Source organism: Cherax quadricarinatus, chromosome 36, assembly GCF_038502225.1.
Source record: "Cherax quadricarinatus isolate ZL_2023a chromosome 36, ASM3850222v1, whole genome shotgun sequence".
NCBI lineage: Eukaryota > Metazoa > Arthropoda > Malacostraca > Decapoda > Parastacidae > Cherax > Cherax quadricarinatus.
The window spans coordinates 26604720-26632474 of NC_091327.1; the positions used below are offsets into that span (position 1 = coordinate 26604720).

Sequence of the window (27755 nt, forward strand, 5' to 3'; positions counted from 1 at the left end):
GTTAGTCTACGGAGGCAGCTGGGAATGTTTCAGAGTGCCAGGCATGAAGAACCGTATTTTTTTCCGCTAGAAGAAGATGGCCGAACAGTTCTTGGTAAAACGCGGCTTTCTTGTGCAGCAGTAAAATGATTTGGTTCAGTTTATGCTAATTTTTGTTTATCTTTAGCCGTATCCTAGGTAAGTTATTCTATGTCAGCAGGTTTCTCTACCGCCCCTTCTCTCCAGCCTCTTCTACCCTCCCTCTCTGCCACACTTCCTGGCCTGCCACTCTTCCTGGCCTGCCACTCTTCCGGACCTGCTACTCTTCCTGGCCTGCCACTCTTCCGGACCTGCCACTCTTCCTGGCCTGCCACTCTTCCAGACCTGCTACTCTTCCTGGCCTGCCACTCTTCCGGACCTGCCACTCTTCCTGGCCTGCCACTCTTCCTGGACTGCCACTCTTCCGGACCTGCCACGCTTCCTGGACTGCCACTCTTCCTGGCCTGCCACTCTTCCTGGACTGCCACTCTTCCGGACCTGCCACTCTTCCTGGACTGCCACTCTTCCGGACCTGCCACTCTTCCGGACCTGCCACTCTTCCGGACCTGCCACTCTTCCGGACCTGCCACTCTTCCTGGCCTGCTACTCTTCCTGGCCTGCCACTCTTCCTGGCCTGCCACTCTTCCTGGCCTGCCACTCTTCCGGACCTGCCACTCTTCCTGGACTGCCACTCTTCCGGACCTGCCACTCTTCCTGGCCTGCCACTCTTCCTGGACTGCCACTCTTCCGGACCTGCCACTCTTCCTGGACTGCCACTCTTCCTGGCCTGCCACTCTTCCTGGACTGCCACTCTTCCGGACCTGCCACTCTTCCTGGACTGCCACTCTTCCTGGACTGCCACTCTTCCTGGACTGCCACTCTTCCGGACCTGCCACTCTTCCTGGACTGCCACTCTTCCGGATCTGCCACTCTTCCTGGACTGCCACTCTTCCTGGACTGCCACTCTTCCGGACCTGCCACTCTTCCTGGCCTGCCACTCTTCCTGGACTGCCACTCTTCCGGACCTGCCACTCTTCCTGGCCTGCCACTCTTCCTGGACTGCCACTCTTCCAGACCTGCCACTCTTCCTGGACTGCCACTCTTCCTGGCCTGCCACTCTTCCTGGCCTGCCACTCTTCCTGGCCTGCCACTCTTCCTGGCCTGCCACTCTTCCTGGACTGCCACTCTTCCGGACCTGCCACTCTTCCGGACCTGCCACTTTTCCTGGACTGCCACTCTTCCGGACCTGCCACTCTTCCTGGACTGCCACTCTTCCTGGACTGCCACTCTTCCGGACCTGCCACTCTCCCTGGCCTGCCACTCTTCCTGGACTGCCACTCTTCCGGACCTGCCACTCTTCCTGGCCTGCCACTCTTCCTGGACTGCCACTCTTCCGGACCTGCCACTCTTCCTGGCCTGCCACTCTTCCTGGCCTGCCACTCTTCCGGGCCTGCCACTCTTCCGGACCTGCCACTCTTCCTGGCCTGCCACTCTTCCGGACCTGCCACTCTTCCGGACCTGCCACTCTTCCTGGACTGCCACTCTTCCTGGACTGCCACTCTTCATTTACTCTTCCTGGCCTGCCACTCATCCTCCTAGTCAAGTAGTTTGGACCTCATTATTGACTTGATTATCATATGAACGACGCAATCACGTGGACATCCGACGTGACAGATGGCTCTCTCTCTCTCTCTCTCTCTCTCTCTCTCTCTCTCTCTCTCTCATTTTTCCAGCTTTTCTTTATATATATATATGCAAAACAACCACTGAAAGAGTAGTGAAATTCCAAGCGCTTTCGTGACTACTCACATTGTCAATGTGAGTAGTCACAAAAGCGCTTGGAATTTCACTACTCTTTCATAGTGTTTGTTTTGCATAATTTAAAATCACCTGTTTACTGTGATCTTATTGCATGCATATATATATATATATATATATATATATATATATATATATATATATATATATATATATATATATATATATATATTATGGTGATAAACGCTCGTACCAACTCAGTGTTTGAGTGCATCGACCTGATGATTTGTCGGGTGACGGCTGAGAGCTCTGGCAGGAGAGTAGTTATGGCGCTTTGTGCATGTTACTGATCTTAACAGTATATATACACCAAGAAGTATATGCACGTTTGTGTATATGTACCCCGAGAGGTTGTGGGGGTGTGTATATATACAAGTTTGTATACACACAAAGATTGTATAATCAACAAAGATGACTGTATTTGTTCTTGTTCATTTGGTATATTATTATTTTGTGTAAACTTTCGTGTTATTTTATGTTCATTTCTCTCTCTCTCTCTCTCTCTCTCTCTCTCTCTCTCTCTCTCTCTCTCTCTCTCTCTCCCTCACCCTCACCTCGTGTGGAATAACAAATGATGAGTCAGTGTCGTCGTGAACACATTATTGGTATTCACTGTAGGGAACTGGTGTACACAGCTCCTCTTGGGGTCAGGGAGCTCGTATTCTCAGCTGACAATCCTTGTCACTGAGACCCGTGGCACTGATGCCCCTGGTACCGAGATCCGTGGCACTGATGCCCCTAGTACTGAGACCCCTGCCACTGATGCCCCTAGTACTGAGACCCCTGACACTGATGCCCCTAGTGCTGAGACCCCTGGCACTGATGCCCCTAGTACTGAGACCCCTGGCACTGATGCCCCTGGCTCAGAGACCTCTGACACTGATGCCCCTGGCACAGAGACCTCTGGCACTGATGCCCCTGGCACAGAGGCCTCTGGCACTGATGCCCCCGGCACAGAGACCTCTGGCACTGATGCCCCCGGCACAGAGACCTCTGGCACTGATGCCCCCGGCACAGAGACCTCTGGCACTGATGCCCCCGGCACAGAGACCTCTGGCACTGATGCCCCCGGCACAGAGACCTCTGGCACTGATGCCCCCGGCACAGAGACCTCTGGCACTGATGCCCCCGGCACAGAGACCTCTGGCACTGATGCCCCCGGCACAGAGACCTCTGGCACTGATGCCCCCGGCACAGAGACCTCTGGCACTGATGCCCCCGGCACAGAGACCTCTGGCACTGATGCCCCCGGCACAGAGACCTCTGGCACTGATGCCCCCGGCACAGAGACCTCTGGCACTGATGCCCCCGGCACAGAGACCTCTGGCACTGATGCCCCCGGCACAGAGACCTCTGGCACTGATGCCCCCGGCACAGAGACCTCTGGCACTGATGCCCCCGGCACAGAGACCTCTGGCACTGATGCCCCCGGCACAGAGACCTCTGGCACTGATGCCCCCGGCACAGAGACCTCTGGCACTGATGCCCCCGGCACAGAGACCTCTGGCACTGATGCCCCCGGCACAGAGACCTCTGGCACTGATGCCCCCGGCACAGAGACCTCTGGCACTGATGCCCCCGGCACAGAGACCTCTGGCACTGATGCCCCCGGCACAGAGACCTCTGGCACTGATGCCCCCGGCACAGAGACCTCTGGCACTGATGCCCCCGGCACAGAGACCTCTGGCACTGATGCCCCCGGCACAGAGACCTCTGGCACTGATGCCCCCGGCACAGAGACCTCTGGCACTGATGCCCCCGGCACAGAGACCTCTGGCACTGATGCCCCCGGCACAGAGACCTCTGGCACTGATGCCCCCGGCACTGATGCCCCCGGCACAGAGACCTCTGGCACTGATGCCCCCGGCACAGAGACCTCTGGCACTGATGCCCCCGGCACAGAGACCTCTGGCACTGATGCCCCCGGCACTGATGCCCCCGGCACAGAGACCTCTGGCACTGATGCCCCCGGCACAGAGACCTCTGGCACTGATGCCCCCGGCACAGAGACCTCTGGCACTGATGCCCCCGGCACAGAGACCTCTGGCACTGATGCCCCCGGCACAGAGACCTCTGGCACTGATGCCCCCGGCACAGAGACCTCTGGCACTGATGCCCCCGGCACAGAGACCTCTGGCACTGATGCCCCCGGCACAGAGACCTCTGGCACTGATGCCCCCGGCACAGAGGCCTCTGGCACTGATGCCCCCGGCACAGAGGCCTCTGGCACTGATGCCCCCGGCACAGAGGCCTCTGGCACTGATGCCCCCGGCACAGAGGCCTCTGGCACTGATGCCCCCGGCACAGAGGCCTCTGGCACTGATGCCCCCGGCACAGAGGCCTCTGGCACTGATGCCCCCGGCACAGAGACCTCTAGCACTGATGCCCCCGGCACAGAGACCTCTGGCACTGATGCCCCCGGCACAGAGACCTCTGGCACTGATGCCCCCGGCACAGAGACCTCTGGCACTGATGCCCCCGGCACAGAGACCTCTGGCACTGATGCCCCCGGCACAGAGGCCTCTGGCACTGATGCCCCCGGCACAGAGGCCTCTGGCACTGATGCCCCCGGCACAGAGGCCTCTGGCACTGATGCCCCCGGCACAGAGGCCTCTGGCACTGATGCCCCCGGCACAGAGGCCTCTGGCACTGATGCCCCCGGCACAGAGGCCTCTGGCACTGATGCCCCCGGCACAGAGGCCTCTGGCACTGATGCCCCCGGCACAGAGACCTCTGGCACTGATGCCCCCGGCACAGAGACCTCTGGCACTGATGCCCCCGGCACAGAGACCTCTGGCACTGATGCCCCCGGCACAGAGACCTCTGGCACTGATGCCCCCGGCACAGAGACCTCTGGCACTGATGCCCCCGGCACAGAGACCTCTGGCACTGATGCCCCCGGCACAGAGACCTCTGGCACTGATGCCCCCGGCACAGAGACCTCTGGCACTGATGCCCCCGGCACAGAGACCTCTGGCACTGATGCCCCCGGCACAGAGACCTCTGGCACTGATGCCCCCGGCACAGAGACCTCTGGCACTGATGCCCCCGGCACAGAGACCCCTAAATGAAGATTTTTAGTTACATTTAATGATTGACTAAGAAATTTCTACTCCGCTTCAAGTTGTATTCAAGACAACTGTGATCAGTCACGTCTCAGCTGTCTTGGGAGGGGGTGGCTGTCTTTGGAGGAGGTGGCTGTCTTTGGAGGAGGTGGCTGTCTTTGGAGGAGGTGGCTGTCTTTGGAGGAGGTGGCTGTCTTTGGAGGAGGTGGCTGTCTTTGGAGGAGGTGGCTGTCTTTGAATGTGGTGGCTGTCTTGGGAGGGGGTGGCTGTCTTTGGAGGGGGTGGGTGTCTTGGGACAGGACGTTGCTGCTGGTGCTCGTCTGGCTGCCAGGCGCTGGAGACAATTGTATTTATCTTGATAGCGCTTCAAAGATAACTTTATGAAACGAGATTCTCTGTTTGGGGAACAGGAACCAGTGTGCCGAGTTTGTGACGTACAAGTGACATAGTCGTGTCGCAGGGAATAAAAAGATATATTTTTGATGGTTCTTGCTTATTATCAGAGCGAAGTTCCTCTATCGTTGAGAAATTGTGTATCCATCAGTTCACTTTTCCAGTTAATGCTTGTGCACACATTTTGTACGTTGTTACACTATGATCGAAGACTGTTAAAAAGTCCATGTACACGTGTGTGTGTGTGTGTGTGTGTGTGTGTGTGTGTATAAATATATATATTGTCTTCCAGTGCATCGAAGACCATGTAATGGTCCAGCATGCAACAGAGGCAGTAGCGACCTGTTAAAGCCAATTTTGCCCTGTGGTGTGAACCGTGTGTAACAGCGATCTTGCTTCTTAGAATTCTTTCAATGAAAGGCCTGACAAATTTATATGTTGTCGTGAATGGCTCGTTGAGGTTCTTGAATTCGTGCGAGCGTGCTTGTGTGCTTTTGTGTGCGCGTGCTACTCGCCTAGTTGTACTCACCTAGTTGAGGTTGCAGGGGTCGAGTCCAAGATCCTGGCCCCGCCTCTTCACTGGTCGCTACTAGGTCACTCCCTGAACCGTGAGCTTTATCATTGTGGCATGCAAAGAGTACGTAACCTTTATTCGGCGCATGTACACACCCTCATTTACAGGCTATCTCCCCTAACCAGCGAACCAGGTTGCTAAGAGTTGATGGGGCCCCATCGTTCAACTAGTGACCAGGTTCTAGCCAATAAGAAGATGGTTTTGGCAATCGCAGAGGTTATGTGGGTACCGCTCTCCTGTCTGCCCTTGTCATTCCCATTCTAGAGCTGGTTGAAGCACGGTCTGCTATCTTGTGGCTTCTATATCTGCCTTGCTTACCGTGGAGTGCACTATACTTATCACTGTACATAGTGTACATATTGCTGTTCTAAATTGGTGAAGGATAATATAAGTCTAAACTTTTTCTGCTGTGTTTATTTTGCTCCCGTTACACCCGGGATAACAGGCCATTTGGAATCCTGGGTTGTAATATGGGGGCCTGTCCGGGAGCTGAACCTGGGACCTCTCTTACCAGTCACAAAGTTCCCTTTAATTGGACCTCAGACTGTAACACTGCTTTTAATAAAGCAAAAAGATTATTGTGTACTGCACCCATTCTCTTGTCTCCAGACTTCTCCAAACCTTTTTCATTACAGGTTGATGCTTGTGAGTCTGGGGTTGGGGCAGTACTATTACAAAACGAGAACAAGGAGTTGCAGCCTGTAGCATACTTTTCAGCCAAGTTCCAGCCACAACTCTGGTGGAGGTCTGGAGCTGGGTGGTACGGTTACAGTCATGTTCAGTTACAATACAGTTGCAGTATACACATGCCCCCAGTGACCATGACTTCCTTTTTGCACCATATTACAACCCAGGATTCCAAATGGCCTGTTATCCCGGGTGTAATGGGAGCAAAATAAACACAGCAGAAAAAGTTTAGACTTATATTATCCTTCACCAATTTAGAACAGCAATATGTACACTATGTACAGTGATAAGTATAGTGCACTCCACGGTAAGCAAGGCAGAAATAGAAGCCACAAGATAGCAGACCATGCTTCAACCAGCTCTAGAATGGGAATGACAAGGGCAGACAGAGAGCGGTACCCACATAACCTCTGCGATTGCCAAAACCATCTTCTTATTGGCTAGAACCTGGTCACTAGTTGAACGACGGGGCCCCATCATCAACTCTTAGCAACCTGATTCGCTGGTTGGGGGAGATAGCCTGTAAATGAGGGTGTGTACATGCGCCGAATAAAGGTTACGTACTCTTTGTATGCCACAATCATACCTCTGCTTAAAGCTATGTATGGATCCTGCCTCCACTACATCGCTTCCCAAACTATTCCACTTCCTGACTACTGTGGCTGAAGAAATACTTCCTAACATCCCTGTGATTCATCTGTGTCTTCAACTTCCAACTGTGTCCCCTTGTTGCTGTGTCCAATCTCTGGAACATCCTGTCTTTGTCCACCTTGTCAATTCCTCTCAGGATTTTGTATGTCGTTATCATGTCCCCCCAACCTCTCCTGTCCTCCAATGTCGTCAGGTTGATTTCCCTTAACCTCTCCTCATAGGACATACCTCTTATCTCTGGGACTAGTCTTGTTGCAAACCTTTGCACTTTCTCTAGTTTCTTTACATGCTTGGCTAGGTGTGGGTTCCAAACTGGTGCCGCATACTCCAATATGGGCCTAACGTACACGGTGTACAGGGTCCTGAACGATTCCTTATTAAGATGTCGGAATGCTGTTCTGAGGTTTGCTAGGCGCCCATATGCTGCAGCAGTTATTTGGTTGATGTGCGCTTCAGGAGATGTGCCTGGTGTTATACTCACCCCAAGATCTTTTTCCTTGAGTGAGGTTCGTAGTATCTGGCCCCCTAAACTGTACTCCGTCTGCGGTCTTCTTTGCCCTTCCTCAATCTTCATGACTTTGCACTTGGTGGGGTTGAACTCCAGGAGCCAATTGCTGGACCAGGTCTGCAGCCTGTCCAGACCCCTTTGTAGTTCTGCCTGGTCTTCAGTCGAATGAATTCTTCTCATCAACTTCACGTCATCTGCAAACAGGGACACTTCGGAGTCTATTCCTTCCGTCATGTCGTTCACAAATACCAGAAACAGCACTGGTCCTAGGACTGACCCCTGTGGGACCCCGCTGGTCACAGGTGCCCACTCTGACACCTCTTCCTGACACATATTCCCTGATCCATTGTAGTGCCTTCTCTGTTATCCCTGCTTGGTCCTTCAGTTTTTGTACTAATCTCTTGTGTGGAACTGTGTCAAACGCCTTCTTGCAGTCCAAGAAAATGCAATCCACCCACCCATCTCTCTTGTCTTACTGCTGTAACCATGTCATAGAACTCCAGTAGGTTTGTGACACAGGATTTCCCGTCCCTGAAACCATGTTGGCTGCTGTGATGAGATCATTCCTTTCTAGGTGTTCCACCACTCTTCTCCTGATAATCTTCTCCATAACTTTGCATACTATACATTTCAGTGACACTGGTCTGTAGTTTAGTACTTCATGTCTGTCTCCTTTTTTAAAGATTGGGACTACATTTGCTGTCTTCCATGCCTCAGGCAATCTCCCCGTTTCAATAGATGTATTGAATATTGTTGTTAGGGGTACACATAGCGCCTCTGCTCCCTCTCTCAGGACCCATGGAGAGATGTTATCCGGCCCCATTGCCTTTGAGGTATCTAGCTCACTCAGAAGCCTCTTCACTTCTTCCTCGGTTGTGTGTACTGTGTCCACCACTTGGTGGTGTGCCCCACGTCTCCGTCTTTCTGGAGCCCCTTCTGTCTCCTCTGTGAACACTTCTTTGAATCTCTTGTTGAGTTCCTCACATACTTCACGGTCATTTCTTGTTGTCTCTCCTCCTTCCTTCCTTAGCCTGATTACCTGGTCCTTGACTGTTGTTTTCCTCCTGATGTGGCTGTATAACAGTTTCGGGTCAGATTTGGCTTTTGCTGCTATGTCGTTTTCATATTGTCGTTGGGCCTCCCTTCTTATATGTGCATACTTATTTCTGGCTCTACGACTGCTCTCCTTATTCTCCTGGGTCCTTTGCCTTCTATATTTCTTCCATTCCCTAGCACACTTGGTTTTTGCCTCTCTGCACCTTTGGGTGAACCATGGGGTCATCCTTGCTTTTTCATTATTCCTGTTACCCTTGGGTACAAACCTCTCCTCAGCCTCCTTGCACATTGTTGCTACGTATTCCATCATCTCATTAACTGGCTTCCCTGCCAGTTCTCTGTCCCACTGAACCCCGTTCAGGAAGTTCCTCATTCCCGTGTAGTCCCCTTTCTTGTAGTTTGGCTTCATTCGTCCTGGCCTTCCTGCTTCCCCCTCCACTTGTAGCTCTACTGTGTATTCGAAGCTTAAAAACCACATGATCGCTGTCCCCAAGGGGTCTTTCATATGTGATGTCCTCAATATCTGCACTACTCAAGGTGAATACTAAGTCCAGTCTTACTGGTTCATCCTCTCCTCTCTCTCTTGTAGTGTCCCTTACATGTTGGTACATGAAGTTTTCCAGTACCATCTCCATCATCTTGTCCCTCCATGTATCTTGGCCCCCATGTGGCTCCAAGTTCTCCCAGTCGATCTCCTTGTGGTTAAAGTCACCCATGATCAGGAGCTTTGCCCTGCATGCATGAGCTCTGCTGGCCACTGCAGCCAGTGTGCGTGCTTGTGTGCGCGTGCTTGTACTCGCCTAATTGTACTCACCTAATTGTGGTTGCAGGGGTCGATACTCAGCTACTGGCCCCGCCTCTTCACTGATCGCTACTAGGTCCTCTCCCTCTCTGCTTCCTGAGCTTTATCATACCTCTTCTTAAAACTATATATGGTTCCTGCCTCCACTACTTCACTTGCTAGGCTATTCCACTTCCTGGCGATTCTATGACTGAAGAAATACTTCCTAACGTCCCTGTGACTCGTCTGAGTCTTCAGCTTCCAGTTGTGACCCCTTGTTTCTGTGTCCCCTCGCTGGAACATCCTATCTCTGTCCACCGTGTCTATTCCCCGCAGTATCTTGTATGTCGTTATCATGTCTCCCCTGAGCCTTCTGTCCTCCAGTGTCGTCAGTCCGATTTCCCTCAACCTTTCCTCGTACGACATTCCCCTGAGCTCTGGGACTAGCCTTGTTGCAAACCTTTGTACTTTCTCTAACTTCTTGACGTGCTTGACCAGGTGTGGGTTCCAGACTGGTGCTGCATATTTGTGTGTGCGTGCTTGTGTGTGTGTGCTTGTGTATGTGCTTGTGTGTGTATGTGCTTGTGTGTGTGTGTTTGTGTGTGTGCTTGTGTGTGTGTGCTTGTGTGTGTGCTTGTGTGTGTGTGTGTGCTTGCGTGTGTGTGCTTGCGTGTGTGTGCTTGCGTGTGTGTGTGCTTGTGTGTGCTTGTGTGTGTGTGCTTGTGTGGTGTGTGTGCTTGTGTGTGTGTGTACTTGTGTGTGTGCTTGTGTGTGTGCTTGTGTGTGTGTGTGTGTGTGTGTGTGTGTGTGTGTGTGTGTGTGTTTCCTCGAGATTCAGTAAGCTACCTTGAAATATAGTAAATGGTATGGAAGTGTTAGAAGTCATTAGGTAAGACTTCTGTAACGATCATTACGTTACTACCGAGGGAGCTCTTGTGTTAAGGTGATCCATCACCAGTGTTGGTTAGTGATGGCGTTCATAACTGATGGTCATCCTTGTTACCTACCACCTGCACCATTGCTGCTACCATCACCACCACCATCACCACCATACATCATCACACATCACTATCACACATCATCACACATCACCACACATCACCATACATCACCACCACCACACCAACACCCACCACCACACACCACACCAACACTCGCCACCACACCAACACTCGCCACCACACCAACACTCACCACCACACCAACACTCACCACCACACCAACACTCACCGCCACACCAACACTCGCCACCACACCAACACTCACCACCACACCAACACTCACCACCACACCAACACTCACCACCACACCAACACTCACCACCACACCAACACTCACCACCACATCAACACTCACCACCACACACTACCACTCACCACCACACACTACCACTCAAAACCACACCAACACTTACCACCACACCAACACTCACCACCACACCAACACTCACCACCACACACTACCACTCACCACCACACCAACACTTACCACCACACCAACACTCACCACCACACCAACACTCACCACCACACCAACACTCACCACCACACCAACACTCACCACCACACCAACACTCACCACCACACCAACACTCACCACCACATCAACACTCACCACCACACACTACCACTCACCACCACACACTACCACTCACCACCACACACTACCACTCACCACCACATCAACACTCACCACCACACACTACCACTCACCACCACACCAACACTTACCACCACACACTACCACTCACCACCACACCAACACTCACCACCACACCAACACTCACCACCACACCAACACTCACCACCACACCAACACTCACCACCACACCAACACTCACCACCACACCAACACTCACCACCACACCAACACTTACCACCACACCAACGCTTACCACCACACACTACCACTCACCACCACACCAACACTTACCACCACACACTACCACTCACCACCACACACTACCACTCACCACCACACCAACACTCACCACCACACACTACCACTCACCACCACACCAACACTCACCACCACACCAACACTTACCACCACACCAACACTTACCACCACACCAACACTCACCACCATCGCACCAACACTCGCCACCACATCAACACTCACCACCACACACTACCACTCACCACCACACCAACACTCACCACCATCGCACCAACACTCGCCACCACACACCACCACACCACCACCACCACACCACCACCACCAAACCACCACCACCAAACCACCACCACACCACCACTATCACACCATCGCACACCACCACCACACCACACACCGCACCAGTTGATAGAATGGAAAACATATTATAGAAATTGAGGTGATTTTGATTGGTTTTACTATAAAAAGAACCTGGAAATGGAGCTCAAAGCACACCACACACGACACCACACATGACACCACACATGACACCACACATGACACCACACATGACACCACACATGACACCACACACACCACACACGACACCACACACGACACCACACACGACACCACACACGACACCACACACGACACCACACACGACACCACACACGACACCACACACGACACCACACACGACACCACACACGACACCACACACGACACCACACACGACACCACACACGACACCACACACGACACCACACACGACACCACACACGACACCACACACGACACCACACACGACACCACACACGACACCACACACGACACCACACACGACACCACACACGACACCACACACGACACCACACACGACACCACACACGACACCACACACGACACCACACACGACACCACACACGACACCACACACGACACCACACACGACACCACACACGACACCACACACGACACCACACACGACACCACACACGACACCACACACGACACCACACACGACACCACACACGACACCACACACGACACCACACACGACACCACACACGACACCACACACGACACCACACACGACACCACACACGACACCACACACGACACCACACACGACACCACACACGACACCACACACGACACCACACACGACACACACACACACCACACACACACACCACACACACACACCACACACACACACGACACCACACACACACACACACCACACACACACACACACCACACACACACACACACCACACACACACCACACACACACCACACACACACACACACGACACCACACACACACACGACACCACACACACACACACACCACACCACACACACACACGATGGGATGGGTGGATTGCATTTTCTTGGACTGCAAGAAGGCGTTTGACACAGTTCCACACAAGAGATTGGTGCAAAAACTGGAGGACCAAGCAGGGATAACAGGGAAGGCACTACAATGGATGAGGGAATACTTGTCAGGAAGACAGCAGCGAGTCATGGTACGTGGCGAGGTGTCAGAGTGGGCACCTGTGACCAGCGGGGTCCCACAGGGGTCAGTCCTAGGACCAGTGCTGTTTCTGGTATTTGTGAACGACATGACGGAAGGAATAGACTCTGAGGTGTCCCTGTTTGCAGATGACGTGAAGTTGATGAGAAGAATTCACTCGATCGAAGACCAGGCAGAACTACAAAGGGATCTGGACAAGCTGCAGACCTGGTCCAGCAATTGGCTCCTGGAGTTCAATCCCACCAAGTGCAAAGTCATGAAGATTGGGGAAGGGCAAAGAAGACCGCAGACGGAGTACAGTCTAGGGGGCCAGAGACTACAAATCTCACTCAAGGAAAAAGATCTTTGGGTGAGTATAACACCAGGCACATCTCCTGAAGCGCACATCAACCAAATAACTGCTGCAGCATATGGGCGCCTAGCAAACCTCAGAACAGCATTCCGACATCTTAATAAGGAATCATTCAGGACCCTGTACACCGTGTACGTTAGGCCCACATTGGAGTATGCGGCACCAGTTTGGAACCCACACCTAGCCAAGCACGTAAAGAAACTAGAGAAAGTGCAAAGGTTTGCAAAAAGACTAGTCCCAGAGCTAAGAGGTATGTCCTACGAGGAGAGGTTAAGGGAAATCAACCTGACGACACTGGAGGACAGGAGAGATAGGGGGGACATGATAACGACATACAAAATACTGAGAGGAATTGACAAGGTGGACAAAGACAGGATGTTCCAGAGATTGGACACAGTAACAAGGGGACACAGTTGGAAGCTGAAGACACAGATGAATCACAGGGATGTTAGGAAGTATTTCTTCAGCCACAGAGTAGTCAGTAAGTGGAATAGTTTGGGAAGCGATGTAGTGGAGGCAGGATCCATACATAGCTTTAAGCAGAGGTATGATAAAGCTCACGGCTCAGGAAGAGTGACCTAGTAGCGATCAGTGAAGAGGCGGGGCCAGGAGCTCGGACTCGACCCCCGCAACCTCAACTAGGTGAGTACACACACGACACCACACACACACACGACACCACACACACACACCACACCACACACGACACACCACACCACACACGACACCACACACACACACGACACCACACACACACACACCACACACACACACACACACACACACACACACACACACACACACACACACACACACACACACACACACACACATACACACACACACACACACACACACACACACACACACACCACACACACACCACACACACACCACACACACACACCACACACACACACCACACACACGCACCACACACACGCACACCACACACACGCACCACACACACGCACACCACACACACCACACCACACACACCACACCACACACCACACCACACACCACACCACACACCACACACCACACCACACTACACCACCACGCACCACCACACCACGCACCACCACACCACTTTCCTCACCTCGTGCTGGGAGTTTTACAATGGAAAACTTTCCATTTCAATATGACTAATTTCTCGACCCTCCTCTTGATTATGTATACAATATCTAGAGAAACCAGCCCAAACCTTTCCATCTGTCACTGATTTAAGTTTTAATTAATTATTCAATGTATTCCAAGAGCTAGAGTTCCCCCTCGGAGGAAACAGCTGGAGTATTTTAATACTTCCACCAGCCTCAGTATACCGAGGGAAATGTTGCAGTAATGTTGATATGATGCTTATCTCAGCTACTTAGCTTTTTTCTCACTTCCCACCTTGTTCTTTCTTTATATATATATATATATATATATATATATATATATATATATATATATATATATATATATATATATATATATATATATATATATATAATATGCGCAGGACAAGTCAAGGGGCAATGGAAGCTGACTGGTGTCATCACGCTGCTTCACTCTGGGAAAACTTCCCCTGGTTTCTTCTGTTGCTGCTCTTGCAACATTGCATAGCTCCTGATGACGCACTGAGACGTGTGACAGTACTTGAGCTGAAAATTTCCATCCCCGTCACTTGTTTTGTATTAAGTCTGCGAGTGTGTGTGTGTGTGTGTGTGTGTGTGTGTGTGTGTGTGTGTGTGTGTGTGTGTGTGTGTGTATGTATGTATGTTGGTATGTATGTATCCCCCTCTTCTCCGTCTCCTCTTTTCCCTCTCCCTCTCCTCTTCTCCCCTTGCCATGTCTGGAGTCACCCCTGTCTTCAGTAGCAACTAAAATCTGAGGGGAACGCGCGAGGGGAATTAGAATGAATTTTCCCTCGAATTTTAGAACTGTGGCGATTTTTTTCATTCATTTTTAAAGGAGGGAATAAAGATTCGTCTGGAAATACTATAGACGGAAAATCATCCTCGATTTCTGCTTGGGCGAGTTTTGCTATATTTCAGCCTCCACCCTGTACACTATTTTTCCTTTACAAGTGCGGAGTGAAGGCTTTTGTGTACTCTCCTAATTGTACTCGCCTAGTTGTGGTTGCAGGGGTCGAGTCTCGGCTCCTGGGCCCGCCTCTTCACTGGTCGCTACTCAGTCACTCTGCCCGCTCCATGAGCTTTATCATACCTCTCCTTAAAGCTATGTATAGATCCCGCCTCCACTACATCACTTCCCAGATTATTCCACTTCCTGACAACTCTGTGACTGAAGAAATACTTCCTGACATCCCTGTGGTTCATCTTGCTACTTTCAACTGTGACACCTTGTTGCTGTGTCCCATCTCTGGAACGTTCTGTCTCTATCCACCTTGTCTATTCATCTCAGTATTTTATATGTCGTTATCATATCCCCCCCTCTCTCTCCTGTCTTCCAATGTCGTCAGGTCGATTTCCCTTAACCTCTCCTCGTAGGACATACCCCTTAGCTCCGGGACTAGTCTTGTTTCAAACCTTTGCACTTTCTCTAGTTTCCTTAAATGCTTGGCTAGGTGAGGATTCCAGACTAGCGCTGTGTGTGTGTGTGTGTGTGTGTGTGTGTGTGTGTGTGTGTGTGTGTGTGTGTGTGTGTGTGTGTGTGTGTGTGTGTGTGTGTGTGTAGTGCTTGGTATAGTTGCATATAGATATTACGCAGTAAAAATGGGTGAAAGCTGCAATAAGAGACACGAAACACAAGTTGTGTAACGGAATATTTAGTGTTCGACATTGACAGAAGTTAATAACTTGCGAGTCTACAGAAGTGTAACCAGGAGGTCACATAGTTGTGGTAGTGAGAGACTTTATCCTTCAGTGGAAAACTTTTAAATTCACCTTTCCATGTATGAATGGTGAAATGCTAAGAAAAAAAATCACAGTACGTTAAATCAAGATTTGAATTTTCAGCGTTTGTGTGGTGTCCGCAGCTAACAAAACGTAAAGATGAAATAAACGCAAAAGCTTGGAGCTGTAAGGTTTCAAGAGCTAGATGATAAGAGGTACGGAAAAACTAAGTACGCTTGTTGACTTGTAAGAAGAGAGAATTACCTTCATGTACGATCATCAAATGATAGGAATCAGACAGAGGATATGTCTTTGCACCATCAAGGGGAAAAAGCCAAAATGAGGTGCCATAAGCATATACGAAAACATTTTTTTTGACAAACTTCCAGATTGTCACATAGACACTTAAACCAGATATATCTTCTCTAAATAGTTCCTGGCTGGATGACATTGGTCTACATCAAAAAATGCTTCAGAAATAAAACTAATCATTCTTTATTAAATTTGAGACGCTTAATAGGGAAGTGCTACTTAAAATTGCAAATTGAATCTCTTAATAAAGATATGTAACGAGGCCGGTGGCTACTATCTTTGACCTGGGAAGTGTGGAGGGTAAATAAAGTGTACAAGGGAAAGGCCCTTGATTTAAACCCGTCATGCGTAATTGCTTAAACCATACGTATAGTTGTCTGTAGCCACTGTGTGTAATTGTTTGAAAAATACGTATTTTAGCCAATCGATCATTATTGTGGCCGTATTCGTCTTCAGCATTCCAGCAACCATAGTGAAATATTTTTTTTTTCCGAAGTGCAAAATTGCTCAGAACTTGTGGACTAAATGTAACGTAAAATCAACAGGTTGAAATAAGTGTTGAGTATTCTGGCAGGACTATTGTGATAAAGGCGAGAGATAATCTAGAACTGAGCGGTACTTATAAAGCCTTGGAAAAAAAAAAAATCCATCGTGTGGCTTACACGGATTTCGCGAAGGCTGTGACCATGGTATGATAGGCCATAAAATGAAGTTAGTAGAAATAACAGGAAAAGTAAGGGAATGGATATTCAGTTTTCTAAAACAAGAGAGGGAACACAGTCGTACTTTAGAAAGCAGAGTCCAGTGTCAGTAATCCAAGGCAGGGTGCTGACACCCTTACTGTTTCTCGTTCTCATAGCAGACAGACAAAAGCACTAGTCACACCTACGTATCCTTTGTGGAAAGTGTCAAAATAAGTATGAACATCGCGTCACTAGAAGATAGAGAATTACAATCTCATATAAAGTCTTTCAATGGGCAAAGGAAAATAAGTGTCCAGTGGTAGCAAATTTCAGTTTCATAGAAATAGGTTGAATAAAAAGTGATAGAGCACAGAACACAGGCAGAGAATTTCACCTGAGAAAAAGTAAAAATAATAATAATAAGGTAGTTCTCCAGTCTTCATATGAAGGAAGATAATTTGCAGACTACACTTGACGCAGTTAACAGCGGGTGGAGACGAGGATTGAACAGCGGGTGGAGACGAGGATTGAACAGCGGGTGGAGACGAGGATTGAACAGCGGGTGGAGATCAGCAGTGCTGATGTTTTGCACAAACACACACTGTTAATGTCACGTCTGCTCCATTGTAATGCTCTATTTTTCTTGGCTAACGCCTCCCATGATTTTAATCTTACTTTTACTATTGCCTTGGAGAGTGTGATTTCTTTCTCTCTCTCTCTCTCTGTGTGTGTGTGTGTGTGTGTGCTTTCATTTATTTGTCTGTTTACATATCAGTATAATAGCATTAAAGGTATGCAGGGCTGACAGGTTGTTTACGTGTTAATGTTTTCCTATTTAGCTTCTGACTCTTGATTACCTCTGTTTACCATCCCCACATTCTCATTCTCCGTCTCTCTGTGTCTGTGTGTCTGTCTCTCTCTCTCTGTCTCTCTCTCTCTCTCTCTCTCTCTCTCTCTCTCTCTCTCTCTCTCTCTCTCTCTCTCTCTCTCTCTCTGCTTCTCTGTTTCTCTTTCTCTGTTTCTCTCTCTCTCTCTCATCCCCCAGTCTCCCCTGATACCAAATATATCATTACACAGTGTCATACGCCTCCTCCGCTGACAATTGAGTTTGGAGGGTGCCTGCTACCCGAGGGGTGGCAAGTTGAGGAAGGCGCTGCGGAGATCACGCCCGCTCCCAACTTGAGGGAGAGTCCCCTTAATTTAGAGACGCACCAGCAAGCCCAAACTGTGTTATTGGTGCCGCTGCAGGTGTTGCACCTCTTGCAGGTGTTGCACCTCTTGCAGATGTTGCTCCTCTTGCAGATGTTGCTCCTCTTGCAGATGTTGCCTTTTTAGAGATTTTTGCCTGAAAGTGTTGCATCTGGTGCAGGTGTTGGACTTATTGCATTTATCAATTGCTGTTTATTGGTTCATTGGTCTTCAAGCCTATCGACTACTCAAAGGGTCATTAAGGCTACATTGTCACCTGTTCACCACCAGTATAATGCCTTATAATAAGATGAATGTAAATTCCGGGTATATACACTGAGAGACGAGCCTCACCGGGTATATACACTGAGAGACGAGCCTCACCGGGTATATACACTGAGAGACGAGCCTCACTGGGTATATACACTGAGAGACGAGCCTCACCGGGTATATATGCCATTCATAGTTTTGTTTAATCTCAGTTATTTAGTTTATCATTTTGAAAGTGACGTGTTTGTACTGTGTTGAGTTTACTCGTACAATTACTCAAATGTACTTGATAACTGTGAACACGGCGGGGGGGGGGGGGGGAGAGATATGTCATAATGTTTGTGATCCATCCGGGCTGCTGGTAATATCCATTCTAAAATTCCTTCTTTCAAATGAGGCTTCCTGGATGTTGAAGGGCTCTTGATATGAGGAATTGGAGCTCGCTCCTCTTCCTCTGGCTCCTACCTGATTGCCTGGCATTCCAAAAGGCGTTTTTAATTGCTGTGTTGGTGGTCCTCTCGTAGAGTATTGCCACCACAGGAGTGTCGCCATGATATAAACAAAACATCAATTCAGTAGAAATAGTTATCCAATATATTTGCATAGTTTGTAAATATATGTGGACATGTTGAAGGGGGCGAGCTTCATAATTGAGGTTAAATTCTGATAAACAACCATTTTAGTGTCCAGAGAGATGAATAAACAGTGCCTTTGAGGTTTGAATTACGGCGGGTAGGCTAAGTTTGTTGACACGAGTATGAGTGAGGTCATTGATGGAGCATTTAGTATACAGCTGCAGTGAGCTACACAACACTGCTGGGAACTCTGAGGCTGGTCATTTTAACGTGGTATGAGTGTTATTCATGTTTTATTCATGCTGTTATTCATGCTTTTATTGATTGCTTATTTTATCTTTGTTTTTATTGTGTGATAGTTGTCATTACTTTATTTCATTGGTACGATCGCTGAGTGATCTACACGGTCACAGTGCACAGTTTACAACTACAGTAGGTTAACTGTGCTGTAGTGAACATGATACAAGGAATGTCACGGTGAGAGGCAGTATAGGAACAGTAGCACAGCGAGGATTGTACAAGGATAGTGAAGCAGTTTCCCGGGTCACAGCTCAGGCTTCCCCGATTGTTCAGTCAGGCTTTTGGTGTTTGTAGCGCGCACGCGCATATAGCCATCACGAAAAATAGAATAGAATCTAAAATTAATAGAAAACTGCCAAACATTTATATTATTATATGGAGTACTTTTAAATAACTATAAATGGAATTATAAATTATGATAAAAAATAAGTATTACGATGTAGTATTTTTGTGCACTTATAATTATGACAAATCACGAAACACTGCCTTACCAGGAGGCCTGGTCACAGACCGGGCCGCGGGGGCGTTGACCCCCGGAACTCTCTCCAGGTAAACTCCAGGTACCTTGGTCGTCGAAAACACTGCCTTACCTTGGTCGTCGAAAGTAGTAAACCTACTAACATAAACAATGCGCTTCGATTGACTGCGAGCCGAGAGAGTTGTTGATAGTGAGACAGGACACTAGGCCAAAAGTTACGTGATGGTGGTGTCGATAATGGCAGGTGTGGTTGTCGTGCCATCTCCCGAGTCAGTTCTGACACTCGCGGTGTTGCCAGCTGCTAGAATCCTTACCCGTTTTACATTATTACCTGCTTAAGAAATGGTACCTACAAATTCGATTTTTTAAATTTTATTAAGAGACTAAAAATTATTTGTTTAAAAAAAAATTCATAATTTGCCTCACTTATTAAATATTTTTTTTGGTGCAGTTTTATTTATATGTTTATTGAGCTTTTATTATCCATTTGGGGTAATTTACCCTAGTTCCCCGACCTCTGAGGTAGAGGGCCTGACAGCTACTTACCAAGATGACCTACTACCACTACTGTCACGTGTTATATTCGCCTGTATTCAACTGAAGAAGCCTTGTGCAGACGAAGAGGTTTCGGCAGTACAAATACCAAGTTGTTACGGCCAGCAGTAACAGCCTGGTTGATCCAGGTCGTGATCCACTGGGATCAGCGGGGGCGTTGATCCTTTGAATTCCCTCCAGGTAGACACCTGCCACTTTTCATTGGGGTGTTTTGCATTGTCGACCCTCTTGTTAGGATTAATTTGTGTGTGCAGTTTTGAAACCAGTCCACCCAGTAGTTTTCGAAATGTAAATTCTGATGGTTCTTCTTCGCCTGCCTTTCAGGGAGGACAGTTTGAGGGATAAAGAACGAAACATCACAGTACCGTGGCTAGAACAATGAAAAAACTCGCTCTTGTGAGAGGAACCTTATGACGTTTCGATCCTTCCTGGACCTTTGTCAAGTCACAGTTGGTGAATTTGAGGGACTTTAACCGTTTATAATAGTTTGAGTGGTATTTTGATTTCGTAGGTATAATTTGTTCTGTATTCAAGTCTCGTAACTAGAATATTACTCCAAATGTTGAGCCTCTCAGTGCCTGCTTACGTTATTTATAGTACATTCCGATGGTCACCACCCTTCCCCCCATAGCCTGGTCTCAGACCGGCTCTCCTGGTTGATGGTCTGATGAATTATGCTGTTGGTACTGGCGGTGCATAGTTTAATGAAGGTACTACAATCCTGCTGATTACGAACTGACTTTAGGAACATATGAAGGCAGCCAGGGTCTAGAAGGCAGCCAGGGGTTTTGAAGGCAGCCAGGGGTTTTGAAGGCAGCCAGGGGTTTTGAAGGCAGCCAGGGGTTTTGAAGGCAGCCAGGGGTCTTGAAGGCAGCCAGGGGTCTTGAAGGCAGCCAGGGGTCTTGAAGGAAGCCAGGGGTCTTGAAGGCAGCCAGGGGGTTTGAAGGCAGCCAGGGGTCTTGAAGGCAGCCAGGGGTTTTGAAGGCAGCCAGGGGGTTTGAAGGCAGCCAGGGGTTTTGAAGGCAGCCAGGGGTTTTGAAGGCAGCCAGGGGTCTTGAAGGCAGCCAGGGGTCTTGAAGGCAGCCAGGGGTCTTGAAGGCAGCCAGGGGTCTTGAAGGCAGCCAGGGGGTTTGAAGGCAGCCAGGGGTTTTGAAGGCAGCCAGGGGTCTTGAAGGAAGCCAGGGGTCTTGAAGGCAGCCAGGGGGTTTGAAGGCAGCCAGGGGTCTTGAAGGCAGCCAGGGGTCTTGAAGGCAGCCAGGGGCTTTGAAGGCAGCCAGGGGTTTTGAAGGCAGCCAGGGGTTTTGAAGGCAGCCAGGGGTCTTGAAGGCAGCCAGGGGTCTTGAAGGCAGCCAGGGGTCTTGAAGGCAGCCAGGGGTCTTGAAGGCAGCCAGGGGTCTTGAAGGCAGCCAGGAGTCTTGAAAACGATGACCCCCGAAATCGTCTTAAGTTAATCTCAAGATAAGATGCGAGATTGACCAAAAAAAAAAAAAAAGAGCAAACGAGAAGGGTACGATAGGTCTTATAATAATGCCCAATTAAGATGAATTTCCCATACCTTACGACGGAGCTTATGGCACCCAACTTACCCACGTATACCCTCTTGCACGTGACCATTTTATTTAATGTATTAAAATCGTCAACTACAATCCCTTTTTTTTTAGGCTCGTAAGCTAATAATCTTATGAGTAATAATTTCCTATAATTAAAGTAGCCCACTGTAATGGTAGTTGATTGTTATAAATGATACAAGACACAGTGTGCAACACTGGTCATGTTGTCTCCAGTACAAGATGAAGAATTAGACACTTGTGCAACATCTGGCTGTCTTTATTTGTATACAAGTGAAGATGACCAGATGTTGCACACGTGTCTAATTCTCCAACACTGGTCATCATTAGTGATGAAACGTTTCTCCTGCGCTGCTGGCTTTACTGGTCCTAAACGTTTCGCCTGCAGAACAGGCGAAAGGTTTCGTTGCTAATGATCCCTAGTGTTGCACATGTTTTACTCATCGCTAGTTTAATACTTGCCTGTAATACTGCGTATTGTAGACTGCAGGAAAAAATCGTATGTGATCCCCCCAATGAACTGTGCGGTAAGTAAATTTGTGATTATTATTCTCACAGTTATACACCTGAAACCTGTACCATCATACCTTTCACCTTTGTTGTACTGTGACATCATGCCACTCACCTCTGTTGTACTGTAACGTCATACCATTCACCTCTGTCTGCCATCACCAAACGACTAATATCTCCATCATGCCACTAAAGCCACACCAGTCATTTCACTAGTCAAAACGTAACCTCACCACTACTACCACACCATTCACATCACAACAGTCACATGTACCACCACCACCACTCACAGCATCACACCACCACCACCACCACTCACAGCATCACACCACCACCACTCACAGCATCACACCACCACCACCACCACTCACAGCATCACACCACCACCACCACCACTCACAGCATCACACCACCACCACCACTCACAGCATCACCACCACACTTTCCATCATCCACCACCACTACTCACAGCATCACAGCACCACACCCACTTTATTTCCCTACCAATTGCTTCCTTAATTGAGATGGAGGAAGTAACGGGCAGGCATAGAGCCCACCCGCATGGTGGAAATTCTCGCGAGAATGGGTGTATCTGCAGCCGTATTGACTCTGGGTGAAGGACCATGTTGCAGAGAATTTCACTCAATTGCCTGGCATCAGGGGATTGAAGGTGAAGGGGGCGGAGCTCTTCAGATGGTATGCTGGTATAACTGGTATTACCGTGCTGCTGAATCTCGTGAATCACAGGTATATCTCCGGGGGGGGGGGGTCAAGCATACCACACACATGTTGGTAGTTAAGTTACGGTACAGGTGGGGGTTGAACCCATGGCGAGTTCTAAAACTCACAGGCCAGTGCGTTAACCAGTTGGCAGAGTGGTTAACGCACTGGCCCCCACCCGTTCCCTGATTTGTTTGTAGTCGTGTTATTATGATTTCACGTGATATATTAGTAGTATTCTACACAGATAACCCGCACATAGGAGAGAGGAGCTTACGACGACGTTTCGGTCCGACTTGGACCATTTACAAAGTCACACTAACAGAAAGAAGGGAGTATACATAGGCTAGAAGACAGGGACAGGACAAGAGAGGTAGTAGAGGAAGGTGAGTAGTAGTGGTAGAGGTAGTAGTAGTAGTAGTGGTAGAGGTAGTAGTAGTAGTAGTGGTAGAGGTAGTAGTAGTAATGGAGTCAGTCAAATACTAAGAAAGAGAAGCACTGCAAGGGAGTTAGGGGCCCACAAAGGGTAAGAACAAGAACACGGAGGGTGGGGGGGGATAATAATAATGGACCAAATACCCAAGGCAGAAGGAAGAAAACCCCAAGGAGAAAGAGGAAAGGGGAAGAGGGAGAAGGGGGAAACAAGAATCAGGTTAAGTCACGGGTGTTCTGTAGACTGGAGCATTAATACTTCATATGAATTATTAATTCCCGAACAGCAACTTGAGAGCTGGTTGTTAAGTTAGACCGGTAGATGTATTCAAGTTATTTAGGGTTTTAACGGTTCAGAGTCATTATTTGTAATGTATTAATTTCCCTTCTAGGTTGGAGGGCTCTTGATGCTAGGGTTTTGAACTTTTTGCCCATTTGATAAATTAGATGACCTGCCATTTTCCCGGGCGATGTATGAACCCCCAACGAGTTTAGTGCTTTCACATTATGATAACAGTAAAATAATAATAACGGCAGTGATAATAGTAAAATAATAACGGCAATGATAACAGTAAAATAATAACTAACAACTTGTTGTTTGTCCTTATTACAGTGTGGTCGCAGCCAGGGGTGGTCGTTCCCCCACCTGACGACTCTGACATCCAGGACTACGACTACGACTACGAGGAGAGTGCCAACGCTTCCGACGTGTAAGTACAATTCAGTACACAGATTCAAGATCAGGGACCAAAATTGTCGATGTAGCTTCGGTCTGTGTCGGCTGAGGTTCGAATCCCCCGCATCCACGGTTCGGCGAGTACAAATGATAGAGACAAACACAGCTTCAAGAGTAGGAGGCATGACCGGGTAGTAGAGGCCAGTAGTTAGTTAAGCTGGTTGATAGTTGAGAGGACCAGGAGCCATGATTCGACCCCTGCGCATAACTGGGCAAGTACAGACGTAGGTGGGACCAGGAGCCGTGATTCGACCCCCTTGCACACAACTAGATGAGTACAGACGTAGGTACTTGAAGTCGAAGGAGATTAGACTCTAGTGCAGGGGGTTTTGATCCAGGGAATTAAGGCTAGCCTCCTCTTCCTTAGATCAAACCTGATTTTCTCTCATCCCTCAGGCGCTGTATGACCCTTACGGGTTTAGCTCTTCCCCGTAATTATATAAAAAAAAATTGTAGCAAGGTAAGATTTATTGCAGCAAATTTGTCTTACTGTTCGAAGTAAATTTTCTTAATTATCATCTTTGAGAATGAAACTTCTAAAAGTGAGTTTTTTTTTTATCTTAACCAGATTTAGTTTTGTTTGTTGGGAAATATGTTTACTTAATTGTTTACATCAATTTTTTTTTCCCTTCTATGCTAATATTTTGGAGAGTTTGGTTTATGGTGTTGTAATAACATTGATTGTTGATGCTTTATAAATATAGTTGCTTGTGGTGCTTTGTAAGCTCAGTTATGTGTAAGATCACTGAAGTGTTTGTATGCAAGTTCATAGTTTGCCTACAAGTGTGCTTAATTATTTGTAAGTTAAGAGTTACTTTTTTAGTAAGAGTTGCTTTTAGTAAGAGTTGCTGATGCTGAACAAACTTGTAATGGAACACAGGGCAAAACGTTGTCCCAGTAAAGGCGTTTGTTTGACTACTTTACCTTTATTCATGTACATTACAAATGGTATGCAATACCGATAATTTGATGAGTAAAATATGTACAACACTTGGGTGCTGCCGTCCATTTAAACTCTGGCAGAATTGATGATCTTTTGTTTCTAAAGAACATGACGGGTAAAACTTTTCAGATTTCTTCTTACATTCACTATACACTTACCTTTACTTTCTTTCTGTGCCAATTAATATTTCTTAATCCTGTAAAAATTTGCCCTCTAACCTCGGAGGCCTTGTCTGAGACCTGCCATGGAAGATAATCTCCAGAACTACTAGCAGAGAACATGTCTTACTCATCAACTTGTCTTTATTTCACAAGCCGCTGAGTCACCTGAGCCGGTATACGGGTGTAAAGTGTCTTCCAGTATAGAAACGGGTGGAGTGTCCAGGACCCTCCAGAGTAGTAGAGTAATAGATTCGTCGTTTGAAGTGCAAAACACTTGAGAGCCATTCGGTGTCAAGACGGGTGGATGCTACATCTTTCGACAGCTGATAGCCAGACTGGCGCGCTGTCTTACTGTATCTGAGTTGGTACCAATAAAGAGATGTCAAAGTAACCTAGTGGAGAGTATAATGATGATGCTTCCTAAGGGCTAGGATGGCATATTCCATATGAACCATGTTCCCAGAAGTCTGTTTCATTTGCAGTCATCGGGAGGGGAAGGAACCTCAAAGCAAACAGCACGTATCCTGGTGTTTAAATGTTCGCTTAGAGCTTAGATATACTTCCCAACATGTCCATGGCGCGAGGAAAGTAATACCTAGCGCGCAAAATAATGATACAGAAGAGTATCGTACTGATGCCTCAGAGCAAACGCCTGGATGTGCACTGTAACAATTTCAGAGCTCTGGATTGCCTGTGTCCTTCCTGCAAGCCATGATCACATTCATTGCAACACACGTCAAAGCAAATCAATTCATCAATTAATCTGTCGGGGCTTTGATATCCGGCTGCCCCTAACTTGCTCTGCGTTCCTCCCACCTATGAGTTACAAGAATTTTCTCCAGCACCAACAGTCCGATTGATCAGACCGTCAACCAGGCCTGGTCTGGAACATGGGAGTGACCTCCCGGACTCGTCTGCTGGTAGTCTGGTTCAGAAAACGAGGTGGGATGGGAAAAACAGCACTTCGTCCTGTAAAGCGAGTAATGTGAGAGATTTAGCTCAGTCACCCTGTTGTTTGTTCAGTTTTCTGTGACTCCGATTATATTATTGAAATTATTTGGGAAATATTTTCAACTTTGCTCTGTTTGTTGACGCTGTATAGCCCTTGTGGCTTAGCGCTTCTTTTTGATAATAATAATAATAATAATAATAATAATAATCTGTTTGTTGACATATTTTGATCAGCATTGGCATGAACTGATCAGTGGAGTTGGGTGATAATTTACGGTATATAATAAGCGAGTTTTGCAATAGACGTTTTTGTGCGTTAATTGTTTTGGGGTAATATTTTCATTAGCTGTTCGTTATTTTGTATGTAAATTCTGTAATATTAAATGGGTTGTGATGTATATTTTTTATTTTTTGGGGAAAGAAGCATTTTTTGGTAATCAAATTAAAGAAAAACATCAAGTTAAGTTTGGTTAGGTTAGAATCTTTTTTTTTTTTTGAGGGGGGAGAAGGGGGGGCCTTGACCAAAAAATTTTTCTTACCATAGGCACAAAGTGTGTCCATTATAAGAGCTACTTAATTTTGGAAAATTTACATAATCAAAGTAAATATTGACCATACTTTTAATTAAACTTTGGTTTGTTTGAGAAACACAAAATTCGTGTCAAGAGAATAAAATTATTATTCTTTGGAAGAATAATCACATTCATCAACGTCTCCTAAAATATGTTAATCTTGATCTACGGTGAATTACCTGGGAGCCGTGACCTGACCTTGACCCGTGTGTGACCTTAGTTTATTATGAAGCAGCTGACACACACACACACACACACACACACACACACACACACACACACACACACACACACACACACACACACACACACACACACACACATAGACACAGACACACACACATAGACACACACCTGGAACGGAATAAGATTATAAACGATAACCAGCACGGATTCATGGAAGGCAAACCTTCTGGAGTTCTACGACAAAGTTACAGAAGTGCGACACAAGAGAGAGGGGTGGGTTGATTCATTTTCTTGGACTGCAAGAAGGCCTTCGACACAGTTCCTTACAAGAGACTAGTGCAGAAACTAGAGGATCAGGCGCGTATAACAGGAAGGGCACTGCAATGGATCAGAGAATACCTGACAGGGAGGCAACGAGTCATGGTACGGGATGAGGTATCACAGTGGGCACCTG

At 47.9% G+C, this 27755-nt stretch overlaps 1 protein-coding gene across 1 annotated transcript in view; it reads left to right on the forward strand.

Moving 5' to 3' along the window:
• The window catches only part of LOC128691301 (tyrosine-protein kinase transmembrane receptor Ror), a 250972-nt gene that overhangs the window by 104497 nt on the left and 118720 nt on the right, over positions 1-27755 (forward strand). Inside the window, exon 3 of the mRNA XM_053780126.2 lies at positions 24366-24462. Within this exon, the coding sequence (XP_053636101.1) occupies positions 24366-24462 (97 nt within the window). The remainder of the gene's footprint in view (positions 1-24365; positions 24463-27755) is intronic.